Consider the following 21,858-nt stretch of genomic DNA (forward strand, 5'->3'; position numbering starts at 1 on the left):
TAACAAATCTACGTATCATCGCGAGTCGGTCGAATTTTTTTCGAAGAAACACTGGCTTCGCAAAGTAATAATACCTACATTTTTCATATTGGATCGTGAGATTCGTATAAGCCCTTCGATAACATACTATGTGAGACATCGACTCTATCATGGGCTTTACAGCAAATACTTTCCATTTTTCGAAGCAAGTTTCATCTTAATTCTTCCATTTCAGTAATAATCATAATAAAATGCAATTTCTATTTAGATTTAAGTCGAACCATGCCTAAGTCACTCAGTTTAGACTCAATTTAGTCATTTCTTATTATGTCATTACAAATTTTTAATGGGAAAATATGCTAAACAAGAACTATAGTATGTAAAGGTATTAAACAACTTATTCACATGCAGAAAATTCTCATATTCCTTGAGGCTTTATTTCGATTTCATTTTGTTCCCCTTCAAATTGATTTTATTTCCTTAAATATTCTTACAAAAATATTTTTTATTCATTACTAAATATGAGTTGAAGAAAATTCTCAAACAAAAATCGGAATGATTTATTTCTGGTAAGTGTCGCAAAGAAAGGGCACAAAAATTCCCAGAATTACAGAAAAAACCGAAAAAAAATAAAAAAAACGAATCTATTCATTCTGCTTTGCAAAATGCAAACATTTGACAATTCCTTCTCGACCTTTGTGACATACTCCAAAAAAATCGGCGATAATGCCTTGTTCCATCCGAACTTGTTTGGTTGCCTTTTCACTAGAGTAAGTGATGCCGGTTTCCATTTCGAATTCGATTTCATACTTAACGCCAGCGCTAATCACAACTGGCGATGGAAGTTCCACGATAATTTCATCGGAATTATTCAATGAGACTTCAACGAACGATAGCAATATCCCTGGGTAATCGTCACTTGGTGCTTCATTGATTCTAATTTTGGCTTCCGTTGAATAGATGCCTGTCTTATTGTCACGGCTAAACTCAACCCGGCAAACAAATCTCTTCAACATCAACAAGCAATTTGTTCGAAAAATCGTTTTATCCACGCAAAGATTGTCAAAAATGTCATTCGTTTGAAATCTATATTGATCGTCCGATTGGCATGAGTCTTTCGAACACTTTCGATCGCAAACCAATACATCTTCATTTTCAAAATGATTCTCCGAAACGAATGCATTCCGATTGAATGATCTTGGGCAGAAGTCTTTGAATGCGATTTTGCTGATGATTTCTTGAAATTCTCCGGCTGAAAATAGGCCGGCATAGGACAAGTATCGTGGATAAAAGTGCTCCAATTTCATGCGACCAAAGCGAATTTCATCAAACAGTTCGCCGAGTTGAGCCCGTAAATTCTGCATACTCATTTCGTCAACGCCTTTTTGTACACAAACCGCTTTGGCCCATGCTATGCAACCGTCAAACACCACTGACTCGTCACATTTTAACGAATTCAACTGTAAAATGTGACGCAGTAAATTCGATTCACAGCTCAAAAAACTGTTTGATTGGAATATTTCTTTGGTGTTTTCACTGATTTTTCGCTCGCAATACCGTTTCAACCCATCTTGTTCGAAGAGAATCGCCAATTCATATCCCCAGCAGATTGTGTCCAATGTTAAAGTCGCTTTGCAGAAGTCAGCGCATGCATTGAGGCAATCATTTAACATGTACTCTTTGCTCAGGTACATTATCTCGGGCACATTCTCGGCCGTCAATTTCACCGCGCCAAGGTAGAAAAACTGCAAAAACTCTTTGAATGCGTGCGGTGTTGAGTCGACAATTTTTATATCGCCGCTTTGTTTATGTGAACCGTAGAACATTGCATCGAAAACCGGACTCACCGAAGAAAGAATGCTCTTGTGTGCTGGCACTTTCTCGTAATCGTCATTATCGGATTTAAACAAAAAGAAAACATCACAAGTTCTTGTGTCCATATAGAGTCTCTCACAACCTCTCCAGGCCAATACGTTTTTGTAGACTATGGTATCGGTCATTTTTTCCGGAAATAACGAGGTTTTCTTAGTGTGAAAGCGCTCTGAAGTTGATTTTTGATGATTTTTCAGCATTCAGTTTCATTGGATTATTGGTAATACTGTTGGAGTTCGGTTTGTGGACACGTTTAATTGATATTTAAGTGCTGATAGCTGAAAAATAAACCAAAGAAGACTCATGAAATCTTAATTGGTGATAATAAAAAGTAAAACGTTAGAACGGGATGTCAATGAAGAAAAGACAGAAAAATTAAAAGAAAATTTAAAAAATCAGCAAGTCTGTGGCTTACGTTAAAAATACAAATTATCACGTAAAACACTAACTTTTGTGCTGCAAAAAGAAAAGAAGTAAACACGTTCAGGTAACCGATTTAACTACTGCACACACCTACTCACTTTGTTTACACTATTGCAGACACACCAACAAAATGAGTCGAGCGTTCAACAATCGTAAGCCAAACACGAACCGATATTTATTTTGATATGATATAATTATATCGAGTTTATTTTGCGCATTGTTATTTACTTTGCTCGTAAATTGTGCGAAAAAAATTGTAATCAGCTCTCGAAATGCCTCAGTGTCAGTGAGCGATGACTTGTATTAATCTACTCTTCGTTGAACCGGTTGCGTGTGTGTGTATCTCGAACATTTGTATTGGTTATCGGTTGTTGTTTTGTTTTGCTTCGGAGCCGCGCAGACAACACGCAGCTCTGCATATAAATGCGGTGAAGAATATACATTTAATCGAGAATTTGTTTAATTCTATACTATGCGCTATATATTTATACATACACACTCTCTCTCACTCTCTCTCTATCTCTCTCTCTCTCTCTCTCTCTCTCTCTATTTTTTTCGTGAGTGTGTAAATCAATGCTAAGTTAAACGCCATGAATTTTACGTTTTAATGGAATTTTGTTGTGTCCGTCTGCTTTCTTCAATTATTTTATTCGATTTTATTTTTATGTTTTTTTTCTAAATTTTTCTATTGAGTCAATTCATACTTACTTTGGATGACAAGAGATGTTATTATTATTTTGATATTAATTCAAATCGATTTCTTCATTTATTCCCAAAAATTTTCCTTTTATATAAAGAACCACTCCCTTCAACCAATTCAAAAAATCAAAGATTTCTGGCGCAGGTGTATCAATATGCAGACTGAAATACACTCAAAACTTGACTGACTCAAGATTGTGCAAAACGTTTGTGTGATAACGAACCGCTACGACAACAGTTCTTTGTTTACAAAACAGAAATGTCAAGAATGCCGTGCAGGTCAGTGTTTGCAATCACAACTGGAATTTGGAAATAAGAAACACGACGGAAAGGAAGACAATTGAATACATTCACTGGATGGTGTACTCAATGCATACTTTTTGGATTTTTTTTTTCAATTTTAAATAATAAAATGATTCAATTTCTTTCAGTTTACAATAAAAACAATGACTTTTCTTTGATTTGGCTACATATTTAATTCCAATGATTTTCGTTATCACAAAAATTATTTTTATTAAAAACAAATTTGAAGTTTTTTTTTGGCATTTTTATATAAAAATTTAAAAAAAACCGTATGTCATCGAAATAAAAATCTATTCGCCGCAGTTAATTAACAATTGATTGCAATTGGCGTTATCAGTAGCGTTCCAAGGTAGATATGAGGCCATTTTTTGACTGGGTTGAATGACATTCAATTTAAAGTGATCGTTCAGTTGCACTGTTGAGGACGCTTTGGTCGAAATCACTTTGACGGGCGGTTGATATTTTGAAACCATCACTTGTTCGGGGTCCAGCAGTTCATATGATATATTCGTTGCGTTCACATATCCCAAATGAGTGCATAGATTTTTCAGCTCGGCTTGAGTTGGAATTAGCGTTTTCTTCAGGCATTTGGTTTGCCACTCTCCAGCTGAGCGCTCAATCACGCGGTAGAAACCACTGAAATTATAAAGAGACAAAACTTGCGATGTTAGAAACGCCGTAAAATGCTTTGTTGATAGAAATAATCAGTTGACATGAAAGAGAGAGAAAAAATAGCCCATTATTCATGAACAAAAGAACCGCGGTGTGATAGACAACATGAACAAAATGATAAACATTGGTATCAAATCAATTTTAACCTGTATTCTTTGTCCTCCTCAGCTCCATAGCAGAGTTTCTCGTCATCACCATGTGGACAATCGGACTGACCATCACACACAAACTGTGGCGGGATACAAACATCTGACCTGTTTTGGAAAATTCAGATTTTTTTAAAAATTGATTCTGATTTTACTATGGTCGACAAAGTTTTTCTAAACTATTCATGAATAAATGGTTTGAAACGTCCCAATTGATCGAAATTTTTGCAGCGAAGCAATAAATTTTTCTTTGAATATCCATAAAAAAAACTTATTCCGATAAATTACTTACTCGGTGCATCTGAAACTCTGCTTTCGGCACGGGCACTCATTAGTTTCATCTGATTTGTCATGGCAATTCGGAATACCGTCACAAATCTTTGTTTGATCGGTCAATCTGAAATGCGAGGGTAAAACCAATGGCCATTAGATCAACAATTTTTTGAAATCAGAGAAAACCTAAATTCGTTATCAAAGGGAGAAAGAAAGCACGAATTCAGCGATAAAAAAAACTTACTTCAAATACTGGAAACAGGTACATCCTTCCGGTTCATCACTTTTATCTTCGCAGTCGGCAACTATTTTCAAAAATTCAATTAAAAATGCACATCATACGCTATCCATAACTAAATTTTTGATTAATCAATTGCAATTTTTTCTAGCTACCTTTATCGCAGAATTTCGTTTTGAGCACACAGCTACCGTCTCCACACTGAAGCTCATGCGGCAAACATTTATTCTTGGCCTTGCATAACTCAATTGTTTCATCGCTTCCGTCACGGCAATCAGCTTTCTTGTCGCACACTCGATCTTCTTCGATGCATTCACCAAGAGGGCATCGATGTCCAGAGCATTTTGGATTCTCCTTTTTGTGTCTACAATCGTGCCAAGCTGAAAATTGGAATAGAGCAATTAATTTAATGCAATTCAAATCTTACAAATCCGTTATCAAAAACTTCAGGTAAACTCAAGGTTCTTCAAAGATTCAAATTTGTTCGAATACTTTCATTGAAACTCATGCCTGATTTTAAACCTGAATGATTCAAATTGAACATAATGACAATTTCGAACTTACTCAAAAACAGTTGTAAGTTATTGTAGCTTGGTTCCAGCAATTCAAGCTCAACAATTTCTTCAAGTGAACACAAGCCATTTTCATTGGCAATCAATCCAATTGGATAATATGTGTTATTATCTGAACGACAGACAATGACACCGTATCTAGATCCATCTAAAGAGGTAGCAAAAGGAACACAATTGATGAAAAAACGAAACAATTTTAAACAATTTGATCAAACGAAAGGTCAACACACTTGGAAGTGCTTCATAATACATACCAAAACCATCACACTTGATATTTTCCATAGGTTCGGCAGCTTGATAGCAATTCTTCTTATCATTTGGGCAGTCAGTGTCATTTCTCACAACTGGAATGCTCACAAATCCTTCAGTTGGTCCATGTGAAACGGCAACACAGTCAGTATCGTCTTCGTCAATACTGAAACGAATGAATCAATTGCATTTTTTCAACGAATTGCCAAATGTGTTCAATAAATGTAGTTTTATTTTTCAATGAATGTCAAATTTCACGAAATGAGACAAACTTTGTCACATGATATTGCATTTAAATTTAATTCATTTCTCACTGTAATGGCACGTAGGTGGGCAAAATGTATCGGCTAAACTGTACGCTTCTTTCCAAATGTAAGCCCGAGCCCGTTTTTAGTGTATGAAAATGTTTCAGGCAATCAACTCGGATGTTTTGTTCGGATGGTGTTTGAATTTTCGTTGGGTTTTTCGAGTGTCCGAGAATGACCTGAATTACCTGTTCGTCCATGCTATTGAAATTGAGCAAAAAAATTGGATTGTCAGTCAAGAAGACAACATGTGAAACAAGTGTGCACGCTTACTTCACATCCTCGACGCAACTCCGTTCAGCTAAGACCCACCATTGACCAAGCAATACTCCGATACATGCCAGATCACCATCAACGTATACACTTGCTGCCCATGGAGCGGCAAAGTTGTCCGTTATGATTTCAACGTTGGTGTCATTTGGTGGTACAAATGGAACAACAATGGTTGGCTTGTCGTCAGTTTGATGTATTGGTTCGATTGGTTTTACGGACGGTGTGGGTGGTACTGGTTTTGATATTTTCGTTGTTGTTTCTACCACTACCGTAGTTGCTTCAATTGTTTTTGGAGTGGTCGTTGTTTGAATCGATTTAGGAGTGGTTGTCGTTTGGATTGGTTTTGGAGTGGTGGTTATTTCAATTGGTTTTATAGTTGTTGCTTCAGGTGGGAAAACGGGATCAATTGGAATTATCGTATGGGGAACACATTCAACGTATAACCCAAAGCATCCTCTTTGAGGTGCGCCAAGCAGAACAGTAGATGGATCTGACACTCGATGTTCGTCCACACTTCTCTTGAATATATGACGATTTGGGATCATTCTGTCCCACGAATGTAGACCAAACTGTCGGAAATCTACTCGTTCACTTGGTTTCCTTTTGGGCGCACCAATTTCATCGACCATCAACACATTATGTGAACTGTAGCCACTGAAACCGAGTAGAGTGCACGTTTGTCCAGCCAATTCAGTGTTTTTACGCACTTGTGCACGATTCACACACTTTACTGACCAAGCGCCCCGTACATTTTCGCATAAAATCCCTTTGTAATTTAATGATGGCCGCAAATCGGCATCCATCAAAATGGTTTTGCCATCGGTGAGGGCCACTGAAATGAACGAAAAGGGAAATTAATTACAGGTCTTTGGAATTTTTGGAAACAAATCAATTTCATCGAAAATGGAATTCATTTTTGTTTCTTCGAATTTTCATATTGATTTTTGTTCAAAATCATTTTTGGTCTTTTTTGAACAGCCAAATTAACTCACCGCAGTCATCTTCATCTTCTCGCTCAGTGCAATCAACTATTCCATCACACTTTGACTCCTTTGCGATACATTGATTCGATTTGCGACACACATATTCGTCTGGTTTGCAGTTGTCTGGAATTCAAAATATGATTAATTCAACAACAAAACCCGTCACTTTTTTGCATGAAATGTAGAGCTATTGTTTTTAACTCGTTTCGAGATTTTGAATACCAAGTCAAAATGGTGTGAAATTTACCCACGATATCGGAATTTCCAATTGAAAATTAAAGTTTTCCATAAAAAAAGAAAAAAGAGAAATAAAACATAGGAAAACTTACTACAATCTTGTTCATCGGACAAATCCATGCAATCTGCTTCCCCATTGCAAATTAAATCGAACATTTCGTTTGCCTGCGTGTAAAAGTATTTAGTTGGAGCGAATGGAATCGATGAAAGAAGAAAAAAAAACATTGAACAAGACAAGTGAAAATGTTTATACCTTTAACGTATCCACACATGGGCAATCTTTTTCATCGGTGCCGTCTTCACAATCGACTTGCATATTACATCTCAATTTGATATCAATATTTTGTTTGATGCTGCAAAAAAAAAGTTGAAACAAAAAATCAATGAAATTTTGAAATTTCCCACAAAAAAAGAGAAACTCATAAAATATCCTTACTCTGTGCAAACAAAAATTTGCTTTTCATTGATGTTTATGCCATCATTTGTGGTTTCAGAAGTAGTTGTGGCTATATCTGTGGTGATAACTATCACGGGCGGCACTTCAGTGATGGTTGTGGTCGTTGTTGTTGTTTCGATCGGAACTACAATTGGACCAGTTTCGATGTGTTGAATGGTGGTTGTTTCAGGTGCCACAGTAGTCTCTGGGATTGCGGGCTCATCAGGTTCGGGTGTTGTTAGAATGGGCCGTAGTGTGAGGGGCAATTGTGTTGTTGTCGTCGTCATCGTTTCTACGTGTGTTTCAGTTGTTTGAAACGGCATAGGTTCGGTAGTATGTGGCTCAGGTTGTTCTTTTGGAATATCCAAATTACCACCAGGCAGTTTTTGTTCACCACTTTGCCTGCTAACGCGCTTTCCATCAGACAGTTTTGGTTCCGCATTTTGTCTACCGATGCGTTTTCGTGCCGCAGTCATTGGATTAAATGCACAATTCAGCTCATCCTCCCCTCCGAGACAATCCACTTGACCGTTGCAATGATAACGCTTAGAAATACAACGACTACTCCACGTGCACGTGAAACCGGGACACACCGTTTTTGTTGCTACCGCTGTCCGTGACAAATCCGAATTGATCATATCCTCGATCCATTCCACGAATAATGCAACACGAGTATAAACGCCTGGTTCACCACGTCGCGCACACCCTTCACCATGGCTCACAATTCCAGCCAAGTAAAACTCCTCCGGATTCGATTTGCTACGACAAATCAATGGACCACCAGAGTCGCCTGCAAAATGGAATGAACAGAGATTTTTATTTATACCAATATGGAAATTTGGATGCTAATAGAAGGAAAAAAGACTCTAATTTCGAAAAAAGTGCAACAAAACTAAAGCCTGAATGCATACCTTGACAAGCGTCGCGACCACCGTCTTTTTCTCCTGCACAAATCTCATTGCCATCAATATCAACCGACGATTTGCAGTTCTTCATGATCGGAACGTTTACCTCTTCCAAATTATCCGCTGCTCAAACAAAAACAGAAAAATCAATAAATTTCTTTTAATTCTCTAAAATTGCAATATCACATGCGATTGGATTTCAGCATTAAAAAAAACATCAACTCACGACTCGATCCTTTTTCAGCCAATGCTCCCCAACCAACCTGTTGAATTGAAGATTTTTATTTGAAATTATTTTGCAATCGGAACATGAAGAGTTTCATGAAGTTAGTAGTATCAACTTGATACATACAACAGTACAAATCGTTCCAGCTGGTGGACCTTCCATCCAATTTGGATCAAATCGTGACGTAACTCGTTCTGGCGATGGTAGACAAATGGGTCGAACCCATCGGTTGAATAACAACGGTTTCTCCAATTGAAACAGTGATACATCGTTCATCATTTCTGAAGGGCGGAAAGTGACAAAAACATGAAATAATTAAATTTATTTGTGATGTTGGCATATCTAAGACGATTACTCATTTTTTCAGAAGTCAATACTTCTGTTGATCAATATCAACAAAAATGTTGAAACAAAAATTGAAAATAAAAGTTTGAACAAAGAAAATGGTTGAATAAAATTTATTTGAAAAAAAAAGTAAAATACAGAACAATACGAAAGATGCAACAAAAATTGAAAAAAGTCCCGAAAAAAAAACGAGATGTGAGCTCTTACCGCGTCGATCAAATCCATCGTTGACTATGACTGCCACGACTTTGGCAATTTGAACTTCTGGTGCGTAGCTGAAACGACGAAGTAAGCCGGCATGTACTTCATAGTAGTGATTACTGCCCTTTGATGCACAATGCGCTGCTGAGATCACCTATCGATTGACAAAGAGAAATTTTTTTAAGTCGTTGCTCATTTTGGTTCAATAGAAACGACACACAAAAGCTGTTCATAAGCTGAGAGCAAAAATCGATTTAAAAAGAAAACTCACCCAAAATTCGTTGAAAATCGTGGCGCCACAATGGAAGCGACCGTCCTTGTACAATGCCACTATGTAAGGCCAACTGTGTGGCCCAGATCGATCTCCACCAACGATTCTCAAGTATTCTTCACGTTTCTTACGCTCTTTTTCGTCTCGGATTCGTAGCTGAGGTGGATTGAATAGATTCCGCTTCACTGTACCACATTTCATCGGCGGACACTTAACACGAATGTGAAAGTTATGTCTGCCGGCTTGATTCATTGGGCACGTATTAGTTATTCGAACTTGGGCTGCGAGAGGCTGACCTTCGTCACGGGAAATCCTTGAGATGAATGGGCCCGGTAACTTCGACATTCGATTTTGAATCTGAGGTGCTCTGGTGGAAATGAAAAAAAAAGAATGAACGAAAAAAAAATTGGAAAAAATGAAACATGTGATTCAAGACACCTAAAAAAATATGAAAAAAATAGGTTGAAAGTAAGATTTGAAGTGAAAATGGAATGCCTACTCTAAAAGATCACCCATTTCCGATTCACACGCATCCTTTGCCCAGTCGACTGGATCCTCGCACACTGGATACCATCGGCCGCGGAAGTTACGATACAAAATACCTTCGGTGTACGGCACCATGAATGTCTTTGAAAGAGCATGAAAAAACAATGAACTTTGACACGATCGATGAATTGAAACGGAAAACAAATCAATGCAAAAATGTTCAATAAAATGTGGAAAAATAAGAAATGAATGAATTTTATCAATTTCGTTTTTCAATTTTGATCTTCAGTGAAAATGTGGATCAAATTAACTTGAAGAAGAAAAAAACCAAAATTCCCATTTTACCGTGTGTAATCCAACGAATTTAACCAGCATTGAGCAATCCTCTTCATCTTTTCCATTTAAACAATCGTGGAAACCATCACACTTTTGTGCCAGCGTGAAGCACATGTTATTCGATGCAAATTTCGACTGCTGATACTCGTCTGCGTTGTTGTAGCACGAGTACGACCGTTTATCACAGCCGAAGCAACCGATCTCGTCGCTTCCTAGCGGACAATCAAGGTAGCCATCACAAAGTTTGTCGTCATTTAAACGAGATGCGCAAGTACATGTCGTTTCATCACTAGAATCCTACAAATGTGAAAGATGAATTGATTGAGGCGTATAATAATGAGCCAAATTGAAAAAAACATAAAGAAATGTGGCCTTACTATACAATCGATGACGTTATCGCACCATTTTTCGCTAGGGATACATTGATTGGCGTTAACACAAGAGATCTGTCCTTCTTCGCATGTATTGAATGGATTTGTCACATTGACCGAAGTTAAACGACTGGCGAATGAATCAAAAAATGGGTCCGGTCCTATCAACAAGTAGAATTAAACGAGTGGGACATATTATTCTTTGTGAGTTGATGAATGAATTTTTTTGTTAATGCATAAAATCTGACATTGGAATGAGAAAAATTGACTCTGCGATGCGTATACGTAAATGAAGAATGAAAGTATACCTTGTTCAGCCCGCTTCGATTCTGGTGTAACTTTTGCCGAATTCTTCGATTGTTGAGCAGAACAAGAAGATTCATTTGACGATGAGTCTTCGGAACGGGCCATCGGTTGTGCCGCTACTTGGACAAATCTGACAATTGGATTTACTCAGAGTTAGACAAAAAAAATACCATTTCGAACGATTACTTTTTTAATACTAACCCTTGGCCACTCGGAGATGTGCTGGCAAATTGCTGGGCATTTGAATTCACGAGAACGAAACCTGAAGAAAAAAAAACAATTCAAAATTAATTGAGACAAGTTACTTGTCACAAGTAACAAAAAACTACTCAATTTAGGATGGCTTTCAATTTGCAATCTTTTATCAATATGATAATGATCAGTCAATTGAACAAATTGCAATCATTGAATCATTTTTTAAATGGATTCTTATTGCGGATTCTTATATAAAAATGTGTTTGAAAATGATTTTTTGTTACAGAAATTCATTATTATGAATACAACGAATGCCCAATGCTCATTTTTTATTCGATGCTTTTGTTTAAAAAAATTTGTAATGAAAATGTTTGTTTTATAAAAAAAAATGGTTTAAAAAGGTTAACAATTTACGATTTGCAGCTCCGCTATTAGCGACAGGGCCAACGAACTGTTGTTGTGGAACGAATACATTTTGGCCGACGGCTACGGGTTGCATTTGCTGGGGAATTATGCACACGGGATTTGGGCGATACGCATACACTTGTGGCACTGCATAAGCAAAAACAAATGGAGAATTAAAAAAAAAAATAAAAACAAACAAGTTAAGCAATGAACTCCTTTCTATGCCGTAGCAAAAAATTGAAGCTTTTTGCAAAAGACAAAATAAAAACTGTCATATCAACTCATATGTTTAGGAAAAAAGTCAAACTAAAAGTAAATCGGACGGAGAGGTTAACATACTGCCAAATTGTTGCGTCACTTGTTGATTTGGCTGAAAATTCTGATTGAAATTGTGTGGCTGTGCCTGAGCGTTATTCGTGACAAATCCGCTAGATGTTGGGCCCGGAAGAGTGTTGATGGCCGGTTGATCCGAATGTGGACTTTGACGACTGATTTGGTCACACAATTGCAGAATTTGACCACTTGGATCTGTGAGAAAGAAAAAAAGGGAAAAAATGTTTGAATTTTGAAGTTTTTCACATCATTTCAAATTGGAATATACTCAATGAACTCGGTTTTTCTAACACGACTAACATGAATTCAGTTTTTGTCCGAAAATGTTTTTTTCTTCCAAAGTTTTGTATTTTCAAGAAAAATCCATTCATAAACCCAAAAAATGGAAACATCCTTTGAATGACTTACCAAAACTTTGTGTTTTCAGTGGCGATATTTTTTCATTTTCCCGAAAACTGGATGATTGTTTTCGCGGTGTTGACGGAGGTGGTCTAAGCATTGGAATTTCTGGTGCTACATTTGCCGGTTCGTCAATGGTCCATAGATTGTTTTGTGAACTATCCATTTCCTCATGGAATCGTGGGAATGGTGTAAATTCGTTCACTTTTTGGCCTTCGCGATTTATTTCACTGGATGGTTTTCTTACCTGTAGGAAAAGAAAATCACAAAAGAAAGGAATCAAGATTAATGAGAAATAGTGAAAAAGCAACAATGGGGTTCGGTTTTCTTACTGAACCATGCAATTCCGACATTTTATGATTGCTTAGGGCCATTTCAGCTTGTTCACTGTTCAATGTTGGGTTTTGTACATTTTTCGTCCCTTGGCGGAGTGTTCCGATTTCGAAGTTTAGTGCTTGCCGAAGGGATAACATCTCACGATAAAATTGATCACATTTACTTTTATCCGCTTGAGAATGGCGGCACTCTTCAAACTGGGCTTGCACCTGTTGTAAATGTTCACGTTTTTTTCGTACGTTTTCATCTCGAATGTACTGTGAATCGACCGGATCTAAAACAGACTGACGCTTTTTTCGGCGCAACACTTGATTATCGACGACTTTTTCTTGGTATTTTCTCATGTTTTTGTGTCCACCATCATTTTGATACCCTCGAATTGTTACGACGTCCGGAATCGTAGATCTTTTATGTCGGTCGATATTATTTTCTTCACTTTTATGAGCACTATTGCTCAACAATGAAAATAGCACAAACACCAATAGTACACTAATCACACCGATGATAGCAAATATACGCTTGGTTCCCGCCGAACGAATGTTGCAAATCAGCAACTGCTGCGTATCTATAGAATAAATAGAAAAAAAAACTCTGTTAAAAAATCATTCGGTTAACCAAATACAAAAAATAAACCACTTTCAACGGCTAATTGAATTGAAACAATCACTAAATTGATTTTGTTTCTTTCGAAAAAAAAACACAATCAATTCAAAACACTTTTGTGGGTTTAAGCAAAAAAAAATTTCATCGCAGATTATTCAAGAGAAATTTGTTTGGAAAAATATTCGAGATTCCACTGCTTTTTTTGGAGATTTTCATTTAGTTTCACTATCGTTCAGAAACAGCGGATATTTTTTTTAAACTTCAGAACTTTCGAAATTGAACTTATTAAAAAAAATTATAAATTTTCGATATTTCACCGATTTCAAGTCACTATTTTTCGAAGAAAAAAAAAAACAAAAAAAAAAACTAATCACAAAACGTCGAAATTGAACAGATTTTCCATAAAAAATATTTTTTCAATCAACTTTCGATATTTTGGTGATTTTCATGGTTTAATTTTCACTAAAATCAGAATAAACTTAAAAATCAAGTCACAAATGGTCGAATTTTTTCTGCTGATATTTTCACGTCTTTTCACGGAATTGAACGATTTAATTTCACTCCGTTTTCGTTATATAGTCCAAATATATTGAAAGAATTTATCACAAGTCATAAGAATGAAGCTAACTTTTTTTTGGAGAAATAATTTTTTCTTTGTGAATTTTCGATATTTCACTGATTTTGAAGGTTTTGAACGATTCGAATTCCACTATTTTTCAAAAACATCAAAACAAACTGAAGAATTTATCACAAATCATAGGAATGAAACTGATTTTCTATCGAAAAACATATTTTTTCGGCATAAATTTCCGATATTTCTTTGATTTCGAAGAACTTTGATTTTCAATTTCCGCTATTTTTTCTGAAAGATTCTTAAAAATAAATCACAAATCGTTGACGAATTGCACTAATTTTCTACACAAATCCAAATATTTTTAAATTTTCGCTGCATTTCTAAATGTCTTAGCCGTTGAATTCCACAATTATTTCGAACACAAAAACCAAAAGAAAGGAAAATTCACAAAATCACAAACCATTAGACTGATCGCTTGTGCGAGCCATATCGATAGATTGGCGTTTAAAACAAAATTCCACAGGTTACAGCAAACGGCAAAGGAAAAGTTGTTTCGTTGCTGAGCAAATGACGAATGCGATACGAATCGAATGTGAATCGCCAATTGAGCTCCATTTTCATGTCAATTATGCATGTGTCAGCTGAAATAAAAAATGGATTTGAACAAAATGAAAACCAATTTTTCGGACTGACCACTGACGCAATTGCAACGCAGCGCGAATTCAGTTCAATTTTTGCTGATATCGAAAAATGTGCCTTAGACGCAATGAGTTATTTTTTTTCATATGGAATTTCGTGCATTGGCACTGCAGTTGAATTTTAGGCTATAGAAATTAATGTACAAACAATTTTTGCATGAAACTATCAACAAATTGGGCATTTTTTCGCTTAAAAGTCGCTAATATAACGCATATTTTGTTTGAAAGTGCACTGACAATTGGAATATTTGATTGCGTATCGCTTTTGGTATGTAGGACAAAATGAATTATGCAATTATTTTAGGTGGAATTGTTCAAAATCAGCCTGATTCAACTGCTAATGCACTATTTATCGCAACAAAGGCTGAAAAAATTCTATTTTTTACAAATTTTGCAATGCAAACGGTATCCCAAGCTGAATATTTGTGATGATCTGTGTCCAATATTCATGCTGAATCGATATTGAAAGCTCCCTTTTCCATCAACAGAAGAATTTGACAAACGATTTGACATTTTTCGTTTCAAACCAATCGCCTTGTGATTCCAAATCCAAAGAATCCAATTGCTTTGTCATGGCAAAGCTCGTTAAGCCACAGTACAAGACTAAATTGATTCATAACAAAATAAAGTTGCTCACTTTTCTTTATTTCGCCATAGGTCATACATAAACACAGTCACGAATGTGCATAAGATAACGAAGTGAAGTAAGTTCATTCGAATTTTGATGAAAATGAAAATTGTTGTTTTTACCGCATTGCTAATGATGATTGACACTCATGTTTCGATGAGACAAATGTGAATTTCAATTTAAAAATTCAATAGTTCAAAGAAGCAAATTTACATGAACAAAATCTCAAATCAAATGTAAACTTATCCCTCACGAATATCACGAATCAACTTCGTGGTTCACAATCAAAAAAAAATGTCTCTCTTTCAACTAAACATTTTGGTGCGATGAAATTGTGCTACTGTTGTCCCATCAAATTTGAATGACATAAGTAAAAATGCATGATTGGAATGAAAAATGGACTTAACGACTTAATAAAATGCAGAATGAAAATTGAAAAATTACTGCGGATCAAAAAATGCGAAAACGTTTAGCGAATTGTTGCTCTTAATGCACTGCCGATTCGTCATGCTCAGAACCGTTGTTCTCGTTGCCGGTTTGATTCTCTTCCTTGATTTGCGACATCAATGTATCGGCTGGTTTAGCCAAGTGTGTGACGATTGATGCTGCAACATCGATGACAACTATCTTCGTCTGCGAATTCGGAGCATCTTCCTCTGCTTGCGAATCTTTGATAGAATCAACTTGATTGTGGTGCATCTCCCCTTGACGATGTTGCGTTTCTCCTTGAAATTGTTTCGGATCTTCTTCGTCATGTTGCGTATCATCGCCATCATGATGCATGGCCTCGGAGCGATCTAAATGCGAAAACAATTCGAAATATTTACCAATGTGTAGAAAATGGGCCACAAATGCTTCTTTTTACCGATTTCCATTGGCACCATTGATTCATCTGGAACCGCTTCCTTTGACAGCTCGGCAGATTCGCCTGATGTTTCATTGGAATCGGAAGTCATTTCTTCCATTGGACTAATCGTTTCTGTGGCGGTGTCTGTGACTTCTAGGACAAAGAAACACACAAGATTTTATTAAAATGATTGACTGATTGTTCCATTTGGTGGTAATTATTCCATGAAGGTTGCCATTTTCATGCTGAAAAGGTTTTCATTACCAAGTTTTAGATTTGCCGTTTGACTTGCCGGCAAAACTTCCACATCGCTCGAATCGATGGTTGCATCTGTGTTCGCCTCCAATGACTCGGTTAACTCATGAACCGTTTCCTCTTTAACTCGTTGCTGGCCATCAGTGGGCACAGGCTCGATTTGACTTTGATGAGTGCCTTCGTCATCAGTTTGCATACCATCAGAGTGATCTAAATTGAAAGCAATTCAGAACATTTATCAATGTGTAGAGAATGGGCTAAAAAAGCTTCGATGTAATACCGATTTCCATTGATTCATCTGGAACCGCTTCCTTTGACACTGTTACCGCAAACTCGCGAGCAGCTTCGCCCGATGTTTCAATGACAGTTGGAGTTGTTTCCGTGGCGGTGTCTGTGACTTCTAGGACAAAGAAACATAATCAAAATGATTGACTGATTGTACCATTTGGTTTCATGGTTGCCATTTTCATGATAAAATCGTTTTTATTACCACGTTCTAGATTTGCCGTTTGACTTGCCGGCAAAACTTCCACGTCGCTCAAATCGATGGTTGCATCTGCGTTCACCTCCAATGAGTCAGCTGGCTCATGAACCGTTTCTTCGTCAATTCGTTGCTGACCGGCGGTAGACACATGCTCGATTTGACTTTGGTGAGTGTCTTCGTCATCAGTTTGCAAACCATCAGAGTGATCTAAATTGAAAGCAATTCGAAACGTTAGTCATCGTTTCACAATTCAAATCGTCCATGTAAAAAAAGGTCGAAAGAAATGTCTGTAGTGTACCGATTTCCATTTGCATGGTCGATTCAAGTGGGGCCGCCTCCTTTGGCACCGCCACTGGAACATCGGTGACTTCATTCATCACTGTTTCGTTGTCACTTGAAGCCATTCCTTCCGTCATTTGGGCAATGTCATTCGGTGCAGCTTCTGTGGCATCTGAATGAAGGCAAAAATGTGATCAATTTGTTCAATGAGATTGAAACATTTTCCATTCATTTATATTTTAAACACGATCAAACTGAATTTCCTATGGTGTAAAATTGTTTTTATTACCAAATTCTGGATTGGCCGTCGAATTCATCGATGAGTCATTCACGCCACTCAAAACTTCGGCTGAATCTGAGCTCACCTCGTCTGAATCACGAACGATTTCTTCTTCGACTTGATGAGAGTGTGATTCAGAAGACGTAACTTGATGTGTGTCATCGTCTTCTTTTTCCATTGGCTCAGAGTGATCTAAACAGAAATCAATTCACAATTTTGTATGAACAAATTGGCCGTCCAAAAATGGACAAAATGAAATGCAATGCAATACCTGTTTCCATTGGCTCAGACACAACAAGTGAATCATTATTTGGCAATGACAAGTCAAGTGGACGGCTTTTTCCTCCGTTCGATGTTTCATTGTCACTTGTGGACAGTTCTTCTGTTGATTCATTTTCGCTTGAGTTCAAGTCTTCCTGTGTTAGATCAATCACATTCGGGTCGACTTCTGAATGAAACAAAAAAAGTCATTCAAAGTGATTCAATTGATAGATCAAATTTTTTGCATTTTAATACCAATTTCTGGAACGGTAGTGGAATCGGGTGACAACACCTTCATGTGGCTCGAATCGTTTGCTTCACTTGTGCTCAAATCCAACGGGTCTGAAAGTTTATGAATGAGATAAAATGTTGCGGCAAGTTTTTGATGACAATTCGAAATGAGATATGATTATTGAGTTTCCTTCTGTGCAATTCGAAGTGAGACGTATTTACATACCGCTTTCAATGACTGGATGCATGCTATGGGGGTCAACACAATCAGAATTGTCGCCATTTTCCTCTGTTCAAAATAAACGACGATTAGAAAGAAGTTGATTATGTTGAAAAAACCAATGATGACAATATGAAAAAACACTGCCATAGGTCATAAATGCCAAAAACAATTGAAAAAACCGTCCAATTACCAAGTTCGTCCGATGCCATTGCATTTTCACCTGCACGTGGACTGGATGTTTCACGCGAGGTGTCAATATCGATTGCATCAGCAGTCTTTTGTTGCTCTCGGACAAAAAATGCTTCAGGGGCTGGAATCGATAGATCAATGCCATCCGCTTGAGGGAAGCCTTCACCAAAGAAACTGTCGTCGTCATACTGTAGTTGACCGGTCGCTTGAAATTCTGGAATGCTCTCCTCTGAAAAAGAGTAAAATATGTGAAACAAATAATGAATATGTCCACTCAGCGTAGATCAAGCGATTGTTTAAATAGAATTCAAGCAAAATTCATAAATACCACTTTCAAAGCCACTATCATCGATGGGCAATGCTTGTTCGGGACTGGGTGATTTTGCCAGCTCGTGGTTTTCTTCCGATTCATGAACTTCGTCCACTTCATTTTCTCCCACTTGCACCTCATCCACTTGACCTTCGTCTACTTCATCGATCGGTGCACTTTGTGTGATTTCATCCTCGATTATTTCATTCAAATTCTGATCAAGTAGCGCCAGATCACGTGGAACATTAACGCTGAAACTTCGATCTCGCTTTGCTCGTGGCCGTTGTTCAACTTCACTTTCCGCTTGGGGTACATTTGCTCCATTTGACACATGAATCGAATGGCGACGACCCTTGTGCGTTGTTGGTCGGTTCATGATTACATGACGTTCCAGCTGACCGTTTCGCTTTAGCCCCACAAAACAATTCACCAACCGTAGCATCTGATCGTCCGTCAAATCGCCTTGAATTTTCTTCCAGAATCGCGTTTCTAACCTCAAAAAAGTGGACGTGAGTGAGAATGCACGTGGAATTGAATTGGAACAATTGGTTTTTTTTCACCACATTTACTTACTCGGTGTTATCAAGCTGGGATGCTTTTTGCGGATTACTTTCCGAACCATTTTGCCGGCGACAATTTCCACAATCGAATTGATGACGATTTTTGCGCTGATGAATTATGCGTTGACGATTTTTGCTTTCCACAAGAGGTTGAACTATGGAAATTGTGCACAATGAATCATGAATAACCTTTCTTTTGTTCTCTTTCATTTTGGATTCTAAATATCTCCCCCATTGTCTTTTGAATATACGTTTCGTTGCGATCAACGTGGAAATAAACTTCAATTTGTGTAGGTTGTGTATCTCACACAAATGAAACTTTATGGATTTTTTTTCTTCACATTTTTCCTTCGAAGCACTGAAAACCACATTGTGCTCAACACAATCAGTTCCATTGTATCGGATTGTAACTCAATTAATGTCTTTCTGTCACTTTGACAGCGCTGCACAAATGGAGAACAAAAAACTGTCAAACACGATTATGTTGACAAAACAACAGTTTGTGCATTAACTGTATTCTGCGTACGATTGAATCGATGCCATTCACGGTTTGTGTGTGCGAAATTTGTATTTGAATGAAAAAAATCACAGTCATAGAACAATCGCTATTGTAATTTGATTTTGATAAACGATCTATGGTTTTTTGTTTTTGATAAACGGGTTATTGTTCTTTGTTCCGTGTTTTGTGTCAAAATTGGAATGAAATGATTGAAATTGATGTGAAATTCAGATTCATTAGAATGAAATTGTATCAAAGGCGAATTTACCGAGCAGATTTTCTTTTAGTTGGCACAATTTGTAGCCAATGCAAATCCGATGTTTTTTTCATATCGAAGAGTGTCATACCAAGTGCATTGAACAATTTCGGTGGAATTAGTTGACGAAATTTACTTTTGTGTAGACTATGTTTATTCAATTGGAAATTGCAGTTCGATGATCATGATTTGATGTGAATTTTGATATTGTGTTCCTAACGTGCAATTACAATTAGTGATTTTAACTACGTATGGATAGATAGAAGTGAAAATTATCTCATTCCGTCTACTTGACGGAAAAACATAAGGATTCGGGCTAATTTATATGTTAGCAACTAATGAGTTCGTGGAAAAATGTTGCTTAAATTAACAAATGCGGTTCTTAGTGGGAAAAATCGAATCATCGATACAATTCATCTAATCTGTCGCATTTTTCTCTCTCTTCATTACGCTAATTGTGATTGCAATGAAGTGGAATCTCCGTGTGAAGTCAAATCCAATTAAATAAAAAAAAGTGGAAGTCAAAACAGATCCAATCAAAGCCGTTCCAATTGAATTGTGTAAAAGGAGTGATTTTGATTTAGTATTGAAACAATGGAATAATGAAAACAAATTAGCTTTATGTACATTTTATGTAGTGCCAACAATTCAATGATTCAAAAGTGATCCGAATGAAAATGGTAGAATAATTCGATAAATAAGGGAGGAAAACCGGAAATTTAGAAGAGAAATTGAGATTGGACATCTGAACTCAAGAAAAAGTGTGGCTCTTCTAGGAGATTATACCTGTGATGTGATTTGTGGCATAATTTTGTGATGTTTTTTTCTTTAGATTTATGGCTTAAAATTTGATTCCAGCTGTGAGCAATTGAGATTTTCACGCTCTTAATATTCCCACGGACCAAATCAAAAAAAAATGTTGAAAATGTACTTACATTAACCTTGACAACGAATAGCTGTGCGGCACAGAATAATAAATTGCTTTTACCAATAATGAACACTCGCTCAATAATTGAAAAGTAAACAAAGGATAATTTGGATCGAAATTTAAGCGAAAAATGAGTTGAACTCAGAAGACACCAAACAGCAAATAAACTGTTTTATTGAATAGAAAAAGACTCTAAGAGATGACTGATGTGAAGACACTTGAAGAGATGACTGAATACCGTCGCTGTGCGATGAAGAATGAACTGATAAATGCTTCCGCTGAACCAAGTCGAAGTTAACGTTTATTTTACCGGATCAAATTTGACATTGCTGAATTTTGACATTGAGAGATTCAAGAGATGACGTTAGTCAAATGATCAGCGAAAGCATTTTTTTGACGTTTCTGAGGAAGTTGCAGGCATGAGAATGTAGGAAAGGGCAATTTTCATAAATGGAACGATAGGTGACGATTCTCTTAATTGCAATTCAACAGTTCAAAAGCAGTAAAAAATAGTTCTGTTTGGTAGTTCTATTTACAGTTAGAGTTTCTGTGGAAAAAATCGTAACTCACAATCATTTCTGGAGATTTATTTCTGTAACGTAAAATCTTATTTAAAAACTTTTTTTTATTTGAAATAAATGTGAAACTTAAAGCTCAGCTCTTATTCATTTGAAGCATTCTTTCATGTTATAGGTAGAAACATATTCATTGGATACCGTTTGAAACGTCAATAGATTTTTTATTACAATTTTCTAAACTGAGACAACTACTGAGGCAGTGAAAATGCTACTGAGGTAAATAAATGTTCTAGGTGAAAAATTATTGTTTTAAATGGATGTAGTTTATGTAAATTTAATTGAATTGAATTTTTATTTATTTCAGATAACTAGCAATTGATCAATTGCTCGAATAGCCTTTAAATTAGCTTCTGGTATTTCGCCAAAACCCTCTTCTCAGCGTATCTGGATCGAACCACCA

At 36.7% G+C, this 21,858-nt stretch overlaps 4 protein-coding genes across 17 annotated transcripts in view; all 4 read right to left on the bottom strand.

The window, feature by feature from the left end:
* Positions 1–242: 242 nt before the first annotated feature.
* On the bottom strand, positions 243–3,186 carry LOC129570404 (uncharacterized). Of its 8 annotated transcripts, XM_055449999.1 has the most exons (3): positions 2,983–3,186; positions 2,373–2,909; positions 243–2,129 (listed from the first exon to the last, which is right to left on the bottom strand). In XM_055449999.1, exon 3 carries the CDS (start codon positions 2,049–2,051, stop codon positions 624–626), a length of 1,428 nt encoding a protein of 475 aa, XP_055305974.1. In that variant the 5' UTR covers positions 2,052–2,129; positions 2,373–2,909; positions 2,983–3,186; the 3' UTR covers positions 243–623. The 8 variants fall into 8 exon arrangements, with proteins under 8 accessions (XP_055305974.1, XP_055305971.1, XP_055305969.1 ...); XM_055449996.1 differs by lacking the exon at positions 2,373–2,909; XM_055449994.1 differs by lacking the exon at positions 2,373–2,909 and having other exon boundaries at positions 243–2,161; positions 2,983–3,185.
* A 238-nt stretch (positions 3,187–3,424) lies between these two features.
* Positions 3,425–14,517, bottom strand: LOC129570408 (serine protease nudel). The gene is made up of 28 exons (XM_055450006.1): positions 14,413–14,517; positions 12,772–13,340; positions 12,449–12,686; positions 12,047–12,235; positions 11,717–11,854; positions 11,309–11,369; positions 11,110–11,237; positions 10,808–10,962; positions 10,440–10,727; positions 10,108–10,235; positions 9,609–9,975; positions 9,344–9,491; positions 8,918–9,072; positions 8,792–8,828; positions 8,572–8,688; positions 7,661–8,450; positions 7,478–7,577; positions 7,317–7,389; positions 6,997–7,110; positions 6,005–6,836; positions 5,741–5,932; positions 5,432–5,592; positions 5,170–5,325; positions 4,761–4,985; positions 4,612–4,672; positions 4,387–4,491; positions 4,095–4,202; positions 3,425–3,912 (listed from the first exon to the last, which is right to left on the bottom strand). Exons 1-28 carry the CDS (start codon positions 14,438–14,440, stop codon positions 3,567–3,569), a joined length of 6,009 nt encoding a protein of 2,002 aa, XP_055305981.1. The 5' UTR covers positions 14,441–14,517; the 3' UTR covers positions 3,425–3,566.
* Positions 13,121–21,026, bottom strand: LOC129570409 (dentin sialophosphoprotein-like). Of its 7 annotated transcripts, none has more exons than XM_055450009.1 (14): positions 19,211–19,594; positions 18,656–19,126; positions 18,329–18,556; positions 18,142–18,204; positions 17,940–18,026; positions 17,695–17,871; positions 17,433–17,615; positions 17,163–17,315; positions 16,871–17,071; positions 16,661–16,780; positions 16,390–16,590; positions 16,144–16,278; positions 15,723–16,075; positions 14,476–14,593 (listed from the first exon to the last, which is right to left on the bottom strand). In XM_055450009.1, the coding sequence occupies exons 1-13, from the start codon at positions 19,257–19,259 to the stop codon at positions 15,765–15,767; spliced, it is 2,379 nt and encodes a 792-aa protein (XP_055305984.1). In that variant the 5' UTR covers positions 19,260–19,594; the 3' UTR covers positions 14,476–14,593; positions 15,723–15,764. The 7 variants fall into 7 exon arrangements, with proteins under 7 accessions (XP_055305988.1, XP_055305984.1, XP_055305983.1 ...); XM_055450008.1 differs by lacking the exon at positions 14,476–14,593 and adding an exon at positions 20,888–21,026 and having other exon boundaries at positions 15,261–16,075; positions 19,211–19,352; XM_055450013.1 differs by having other exon boundaries at positions 13,121–16,075; positions 16,144–16,275; positions 19,211–19,628.
* An 807-nt stretch (positions 21,027–21,833) lies between these two features.
* LOC129570423 (glycoprotein 3-alpha-L-fucosyltransferase A-like) overlaps positions 21,834–21,858 on the bottom strand; it is a 1,802-nt gene continuing 1,777 nt past the window's right edge. The window contains exon 6 of the mRNA XM_055450031.1: positions 21,834–21,842. Coding sequence (XP_055306006.1) covers positions 21,834–21,842 — 9 coding nt within the window. The remainder of the gene's footprint in view (positions 21,843–21,858) is intronic.

This window comes from Sitodiplosis mosellana, unplaced genomic scaffold (assembly GCF_009176505.1).
Source record: "Sitodiplosis mosellana isolate CC-2019 unplaced genomic scaffold, AAFC_SMos_1.0 Smas_scaffold_56, whole genome shotgun sequence".
Lineage (NCBI taxonomy): Eukaryota > Metazoa > Arthropoda > Insecta > Diptera > Cecidomyiidae > Sitodiplosis > Sitodiplosis mosellana.

Coding starts and splice junctions, on each gene's coding strand:
- LOC129570404 (XM_055449996.1), bottom strand. CDS start 2,051: ATGCTGAAAAATCATCAAAAATCAACTTCAGAGCGCTTTCACACTAAG.
- LOC129570408 (XM_055450006.1), bottom strand. CDS start 14,440: ATGGCTCGCACAAGCGATCAGTCTAATG. Junction 11,370..11,716: donor TAATAGCGGAGCTGCAAATC/GTAAATTGTTAA, acceptor TTTTTTCTTCAG/GTTTCGTTCTCGTGAATTCA. Junction 8,829..8,917: donor CTGGAACGATTTGTACTGTT/GTATGTATCAAG, acceptor TCAATTCAACAG/GTTGGTTGGGGAGCATTGGC.
- LOC129570409 (XM_055450009.1), bottom strand. CDS start 19,259: ATGGTTCGGAAAGTAATCCGCAAAAAGCATCCCAGCTTGATAACACCG. Junction 18,557..18,655: donor TGATAGTGGCTTTGAAAGTG/GTATTTATGAAT, acceptor ACTCTTTTTCAG/AGGAGAGCATTCCAGAATTT. Junction 16,076..16,143: donor AATGGTGCCAATGGAAATCG/GTAAAAAGAAGC, acceptor TTTCGCATTTAG/ATCGCTCCGAGGCCATGCAT.